General features: G+C 35.9%; 2 protein-coding genes across 2 annotated transcripts; one reads left to right on the forward strand and one right to left on the reverse strand.

Annotated features, from left to right (window-relative positions):
* Positions 1-1,137: 1,137 nt before the first annotated feature.
* On the reverse strand, positions 1,138-4,356 carry LOC136981814 (uncharacterized). Its single transcript, XM_067278185.1, has 2 exons — positions 3,068-4,356; positions 1,138-1,189 (listed from the first exon to the last, which is right to left on the reverse strand). The coding sequence occupies exons 1-2, from the start codon at positions 4,354-4,356 to the stop codon at positions 1,138-1,140; spliced, it is 1,341 nt and encodes a 446-aa protein (XP_067134286.1).
* A 287-nt stretch (positions 4,357-4,643) lies between these two features.
* LOC136981815 (uncharacterized) lies at positions 4,644-5,606 on the forward strand (the record flags this gene model as incomplete). Its single annotated transcript, XM_067278186.1, has 1 exon — positions 4,644-5,606. A coding segment is annotated over exon 1 (963 nt), but the record flags the coding sequence as incomplete, so codon positions are not given.
* Positions 5,607-8,078: the final 2,472 nt, after the last annotated feature.

An 8,078-nucleotide genomic window follows, 5' to 3' on the forward strand; every position in this document is an offset into this window, starting at 1 on the left:
GCGGTATGCTGCCACTCAACGCTCGGTCGATTATTTTACTAAAAATTAACAAATTAATCAAAACAATAAAAATCAAATAATAAGCAACTCAAAATTCGCATTGTTACAACACAAACGAATTTAATTAAAAAAGAATCTACAATAGCCTGGAATCGATTCCATCAGCATTCGATACAGGATTTTGTAAAAACACAGGTAGAAAAATTCACACGTAGTTCGAAAAAATGGCATCGAGAAAACAGGAACCAATCTCTCGAAAAATATCTTCGACCCAAATTTATAAAGAGATGACTCAAATAGTCGAAGAATCATCTCCTTCCGAGAGCGAATCTTATTCGGAAGACGAATACGAAGCAACAATTTTGGTCAGACATCCGCGAACGAAAACGGGTCCGAAGAAGATCGAAAGAGCAGAACAACTGCTCATTGCAAAACCCAGTCGTGAAATCGAAGATCGCTGTTCTGAGGCACGCGACTGCGAAATTATTCAGAATCGTACTATTTATAAAAATAGGCAATCACAAATTGACGACTCGGATGATGAACAAATATATATTAGAAAGACGAGAACCATCAAAGATGATAATCGAAGAAGAATGGGCAAAGAATCCGGTCGATTGGGAACAGCAGAAAATCCTCTAATCCTTCATCCGTGTTGCAGCTTTGCTAACAATTTTCCGGGATATCAAGATAAAATGTTGATCGCGCGACCGTATTCGGAATTAAACAGTTATCCTGAAGACGAACAAGTTTTGGTAGTAAAATTTGGAAATTGCACAGGATGTTCGAGTGGAGGAAGATCGCGTCAGCAGGATGATTTACGAAAGGATCGAAATGTACAAAAAGGAATGCCCAGTAACATTGCTCCCTCGGCTCCTCCCAAAGAAGAAGTAAAATTTCTCTCTTTCAATAACGACAGAAGAAAAATGACTGATGAAAGGTATTATCGACAGAAAGCTGACTCTACTCCACGTGACAGATTCAGCGAATACGATCAAAGCGAAGCATCTAGAACTCCTGAAGAAAGCAACAACGAAATCAACTACGTCATCCAAAATACTCGCGTTATCAATTGAAATTTCATTGGCCAAGAAATTTTTATTTTGAGAAAATTTAATAATTGAAATTTTTACATAATTAAAAAGCTATTAATCTCATTTCAGAATGGATATTTTTTCCTAAGTTTTTGCTAAAATTGAAATCTTAAGTCTAAAATCTTAAAAATAAATTTATATATACGTGTATATATACTGAATTCTGCATTTTAATTAAATTCTGAACACCAAATTCAGATTTTATACTTGAAACATTTTCTTTTTGTAATAATGAAGAATTTCATCATCGCTGGGAGACCTGAGATCGAATTCAGACAATTTTTCACAGAAAGTGTTCTGAATGTGTCTATTCCCGACTCTCACCCACACGGCGCCTCCATTGTGAAATGGGCTGAACCACGAATGGGTATGATTAAAAGGCCCTCTTAGTGTCCCAAGAGTAATAAATAGTAATAATAAATTCTAAATCCTGAAATTTCTGACTACCCTAAACGGAAAAGGAGTTAACAAATCAAAGTCGGTCTTAGTTGAGGATGTAGCTAAGCCGATTATAGCAGGAATGACTATAGCAAATTGTAGAATGGTCTTACCGGGGTCAAAATATAGATACAGAACTTCCATTATAATCCCTTTTCGTTTTCTTCCTAGAGATAACTGCTTCTGTTTGGCGGCACTCTAATTGTTAAACGGGAAAAGTTGGAGAAAGTCGCAGTAATACGCGTGCATTTTTAATTTTTTTTTTCTTTTTCTCTAATTATTTCGGTTTATTTCTCGTATTTTCTACAATATCGGATTGTTGGGTGGTTAAACACTTGTGAAATGATAATATTGAGTGAAGTATTAAACAAAACACGATTGAATAAAATAAGAAATGATGATCTGAGAAAGAAATGTAACATATAGACAATAAATGATTGAACATCAAAGAGGAAAATGAAATGGCTTGAATATATCGATAGAATGACAAATAGAAAAATAATGAAACAGATTAAAAATTGGCAACAAGAAGGAAAGCAGGAAGGAGGAGGATGAGAAGACGTAGGAGAGTTACTCTCCTACGTCTTCTAAGTAAACGATCTTGAAGAGAAACAGTAAATCGGCCGCAATAGTCTAATGCATGAGAAGAAAAAGAATTCGGCTTTACAGCCTTCCTGATCGGATTCCAAATAGTTATTTGGGATCCGATCAGGATACGGTTACGTTACGGTGTTTATAACTCCACCCTTAGTTTCTTATATTTACTGTTAGGTATGCAGTCTCAAGTATGGTGTGTATAAAACTTAAAATCATCTTCCCTGACGCAAAACTAACAAAAATCTTAACTTTTTAAAGTTAATATAAGAACAATTAAAATAACTTTTCAATTTTAATTTATTTCATATGCATGCACTTAACACCTTATTCTTGCCGAGAAATATAAATTTATTTAAAACAAACAAACGTTTTCAGCCTGATTCACAGGCCATCTTCAGGTTTAGAATACATTTGAATTAAAAATTCTATCATTGGAACACAAAATTCAAATTCAAAATTAATAAGAAACATTTAAACAAAAAATTAAATAGACAACATAAATACCAATAAAACTAAAACATAAAAATATATAAACATGCAAGAAACGAATATATAAGTATTAATAAATGTAATACTAAGACATTCAATAAAACCGCTATAACTATTGGTTAGAGCCCTTGTTAAACTTCCTAACCATGAACTTCCACGCAGAGGGTAGACTTTCTGCGTCCCTCGCATTTAGACAGCCTTCTTGTAATCTACTCCTATAAATCTGCAACTTTTCTGCTGTCAATGCCAAAGATGGAGAAGATAAAGGGTTTATGATGGTCGCCTCATTCCATTTAACTATAGCTCCTGGCGCTTGCGCCATTTGGGACAAAATTGTTGCATTAGACCTCTTTCTGATGTTATAACTATGCTCCTTGATTCTAAGCCCTAAACTTCTAGTGGTTACTCCAATGTAGTCTTTTTTAACGCCCAATTGCATGTTCTCATACGGAATTTTATAAACTCCTGCTTTCTCTTCTGATTTTATACCATCTTTATCATTCCTGAGGATTTTGTATAAATTAGGCGCCCTTTTTAAAAGCATTCTCGAACCTTTTTTGTGTGCAATCTCCTTCATGACTGCATTCATACTTTCATTATACGTAAATTTTACGCTTCTATTGGGAGCATTTTTAAAAAACCTTTTTTCGATGTTGGCTTCATATTTCCTAATTATTCCCAGAATCGTACTTTTTTGGTAACCTAGGGCCTTGGCTACGTCTATTATTCTATTTATTTCTTTCCTCCTGTCTTGTACTCTTTCACAATACAAAAAAGCTCTTCTTATTAAAGCTCTGAAAGCCGCAATTTTATATTTATACGGATCCTTGGATTGGGAGGGAATATACAAAGGGCTGTGTGATGGTTTAATAAAAACGTTAGTGGACAGGTGGCCTTTTTTGAATGTAATATCAATGTCGAGAAAATGCAGATTCAAGGAACTCTTCTGTTCCAATCTTAAAGTAAGGCCATCACTGTTATCGTTGATCTTATCCAAAAAATCCTTGATTCTGCTGTTATTTCTCCATAATATAAATAAGTCATCAACGTATCTGCTAAAATACATGATATCATCCTTAAAATCATGAAAAACTCTTCTTTCCAGCCTTCGCACCACCAATTCACATAGGATCCCTGAAAGCGGGCTTCCCATAGGGACCCCTCTTCTCTGTCTGTAGACCTGCCCATTAAAAGCGAAGCAAGATTCACGGCAGACCAAACTAGCCAAATTCTCTACTTCCTCAGTATAATTAAGCAATTCTGAGTTATTACAGTATAAGAAGTCCAATAGCGCCTCCTCACACGATTCTATCCTAACCGACGGATACATGCTCTCATAGTCGAAAACAGTTGCAACTTCATCCTCCATTAACGCTATATTCTGTAGATCTTTAACCACTTTCATAGGATCACGTGCAACTAGAGTATCTGTGTCCAGCTGCGATGATAAATACTCATGCAACTTCTTCTCTAACACAAACGTGGGACCCCTGCATTTCTCTACTACAGGTCTTATTTCTTTACCGGTTTTATGCACCTTAGCGAAAGCAAATAACCTAGGTGTTCCAGGCCTAGGGTTCCTACACTTCTTGAGAAAAGGCAAAACCTTGGAAAGTTTAGAGACCTCTAGTTTTCTGACCTTTCTATCCAAGCTTCCAATAAAATTGCTGTTGATCTTTTCACATTCTGTCTTTTCGATATAATCCATTAGTGCTTCGTTATATGTACGCCTTTTCATGATGACTAGTTGCTTACTTTTATCGGCCCTAGTCAACACCAATTCATTCTGCCTTCATCAATTCTTAGTGAGCCGGATATCACTACCTCCAATATCTTGCTTTCGGTCCCTCTGCCTGTCGTTAAGGACTGCTTTCCATCTGAAGTACTCTTTCTCTAAATCGTCTAGCCCAACAATGCCCCTTTCAATTTCCTGTACTGAGGTTTCCCAATTCATAGCCTCCACTGGAACAAAATTTGGGCCTTTTTCTAGGAGCTTCCTGATCCTTCCTGGTACTTCTAGCGTTAATGGAGGATGAAGTTGCAACTGTTTTCGACTATGAGAGCATGTATCCGTCGGTTAGGATAGAATCGTGTGAGGAGGCGCTATTGGACTTCTTATACTGTAATAACTCAGAATTGCTTAATTATACTGAAGAAGTAGAGAGTTTGGCTAGTTTGGTCTGCCGTGAATCTTGCTTCGCTTTTAATGGACAGGTCTACAGACAGAGAAGAGGGGTCCCTATGGGAAGCCCGCTTTCAGGGATCCTATGTGAATTGGTGGTTCGAAGGCTGGAAAGAAGAGTTTTTCATGATTTTAAGGATGATATCATGTATTTTAGCAGATACGTTGATGACTTATTTATATTATGGAGAAATAACAGCAGAATCAAGGATTTTTTGGATAAGATCAACGATAACAGTGATGGCCTTACTTTAAGATTGGAACAGAAGAGTTCCTTGAATCTGCATTTTCTCGACATTGATATTACATTCAAAAAAGGCCACCTGTCCACTAACGTTTTTATTAAACCATCACACAGCCCTTTGTATATTCCCTCCCAATCCAAGGATCCGTATAAATATAAAATTGCGGCTTTCAGAGCTTTAATAAGAAGAGCATTTTTGTATTGTGAAAGAGTACAAGACAGGAGGAAAGAATTAAATAGAATAATAGACGTAGCCAAGGCCCTAGGTTACCAAAAAAGTACGATTCTGGGAATAATTAGGAAATATGAAGCCAACATCGAAAAAAGGTTTTTTAAAAATGCTCCTAATAGAAACGTAAAATTTACGTATAATGAAAGTATGAATGCAGTCATGAAGGAGATTGCACACAAAAAAGGTTCGAGAATGCTTTTAAAAAGGGCGCCTAATTTATACAAAATCCTCAGGAATGATAAGGATGGTATAAAATCAGAGGAGAAAGCAGGAGTTTATAAAATTCCATATGAGAACATGCAATTGGGCGTTAAAAAAGACTACATTGGAGTAACCACTAGAAGTTTAGGGCTTAGAATCAAGGAGCATAGTTATAACATCAGAAAGAGGTCTAATGCAACAATTTTGTCCCAAATGGCGCAAGCGCCAGGAGCTATAGTTAAATGGAATGAGGCGACCATCATAAACCCTTTATCTTCTCCATCTTTGGCATTGACAGCAGAAAAGTTGCAGATTTATAGGAGTAGATTACAAGAAGGCTGTCTAAATGCGAGGGACGCAGAAAGTCTACCCTCTGCGTGGAAGTTCATGGTTAGGAAGTTTAATAAGGGCTCTAACCAATAGTTATAGCAGTTTTATTGAATGTCTTAATATTGCATTTATTAATACTTATATATTCGTTTCTTGCATGTTTATATATTTTAGTTTTATTGGTATTTATGTTGTCTATTTAATTAATTTTTTTGTTTAAATGTATCTTATTATTTTTGAATTTGAATTTTGTGTTCCAATGATAGAATTTTTAATTCAAATGTATTCTAAACCTGAAGATGGCCTGTGAATCAGGCTGAAAACGTTTGTTTGTTTTAAATAAATTTAAATTTATATTTCTCGGCAAGAATAAGGTGTTAAGTGTATGCATATGTATATTTTGCTGAGTGCTTTGTGATATTTTTAATTTATTTCTATTTTATTTTCCTTTAATGTTGGGTAATTTTATGACTACAGTAAAACCTGTCTATAGCGACCACCCACGGTTCCTTCAAAAAGTGGTCTTTTAGACAAGTGGTGCTGTAATACCGCATTCCCGTACGTATTTTGCGCACTTTTTATCCATTTCCACTAAGCAAAACTCGAAGTGGGCAAAAATAAGCGAATTTTTTCAACGATAGAGCTATATTGATATTGTATTTTATTCTTATAGGATAACAGGATTAACATAAATCATCGTGATTTTATGACAGATTTAATACTGATATTTTAAAGATTAATACAATACTAGAATTTTCTCGATTATGATGCACCCTCTTTTTTCCAACTTAATTCAACTTGGTTCTTTTCGTTCGCTCCTCAGTTACGTGTATTACGTCATCGATATAGAAGCGCGTCGTATCTCTCCATCACATTGATTTTCGTTAGTTTAATCTTATTTAACTTTACAAACACTAATACTTTTTAATATTTAATATTTTCTTAAGTACAACAAAAATAATTATTAATTAATAATAAAACGATTTTATTATTTTTTCTCATAATACGATTTCATTACATTCCGTGATTGTCATTGGACAATCGCAAAATCGGAGAAGGAAGGTTGCCTGAAAAACTGATTTTTGCATTAATTAATAATCTTAGGTAAGAGTTAACAGTACTAAAATACGAGCGAGATTTGTGCGCAGATAATTTCTTACCACAGTAAATTTAACAGAAAAATTTATCACAAAACGATTATTGATGCTAATGTCTGAAATTCTATTTAATCCATGCAAGATGTGTGATACCAGAGCCCCTTCGGCCGCCAATTTAGTCTTTTAATATTTAAAATTGGCGTTTCCACTTCCCGGGACGAGGACCCAGGGGTTGGATTTGTGGGAAGCGAGTGTTCGGGTTGTTTCATTGTGTCGAATTACACAGAACGTGGCGCTTGACGTGTAAGTGCGTGAGTGCGAGAATTCGAGTAAAGGTTAAACGGTGTTATATCTTCGTGCTACAGTGATGTTGTGTCTGTGTGTGTGTGTGATCGAAGAACGTATTCGGAATGTCTATAAACAGAAAAAACAGTAAATTACGATACGAGAATAAGATGTGTTAAAAAATGAAACGAAAGAGTTCTTACCATCGAAGATTTCGAAAAATATTCACATGTCCACTTTTGTCCTTTATTCCCGCTTATAATGTATTTTGTGTAAAGTTTGGGAAGGTGAGAAGAAATTTCTCAAGCCTTAACTCCAATGTCTCTCATTATCTCTCTGATAAACGTGTTTAACATAATTTAGAGGTACTTAGTGAAAAAAGAATTAAGAGTGTAAATTGTGATTTTTCATTATTCTTATTATATAACCTTACAGATGTGTAAGATGTTTTTTACCTGTTATCAGACACTCTTTTTTTCATCAACAGCCACGCATAACAACGCTTGGTGACCTCATGGTTCTCATCAATATTTATGACCCTTTAGTTAGTGCAGAACGAACCGATCTTTACTCTGGATTAGTCGTAGCCCCTAACCTAACCATACCCTTAACCGTGAAGCTCACAATCCTCATCAACAGCTGATCGCGATAATGCAAGCGTAGCGACATCGCTCGATTCCGTTTATCTTCGTCCATCCTTTCCAAACCCCTGTGAAGAAAGCGTGTGTCACGTCCGGGTCGCCGTCACAATCGGGAGTCATAATACGTTGTCGCTCTCGACGAGCTAGAGATCACGTCTCGGCAGACAAGCTCCTTGGGTCACTTCCGGAAAAGGTGTCGAGTCTCCGGGTGAAAGTGTTCTTAACTCCGGTAAAGTATATTTCTCTCA

The sequence above is a fragment of the Centruroides vittatus genome, unplaced genomic scaffold (assembly GCF_030686945.1).
Source record: "Centruroides vittatus isolate TY-2023 unplaced genomic scaffold, ASM3068694v2 contig_796, whole genome shotgun sequence".
Lineage (NCBI taxonomy): Eukaryota > Metazoa > Arthropoda > Arachnida > Scorpiones > Buthidae > Centruroides > Centruroides vittatus.

Excerpts from the sequence above, each read along its gene's own strand:
- LOC136981814 (XM_067278185.1), bottom strand. The coding sequence starts at position 4,356 with ATGAAAAGGCGTACATATAACGAAGCACTAATGGATTATATCGAAAAG. Across the intron at positions 1,190-3,067 it reads GCAGGAGTTTATAAAATTCC|CAAAAACTTAGGAAAAAATA; the intron begins GTATGAGAACAT and ends TTTCAATTTTAG.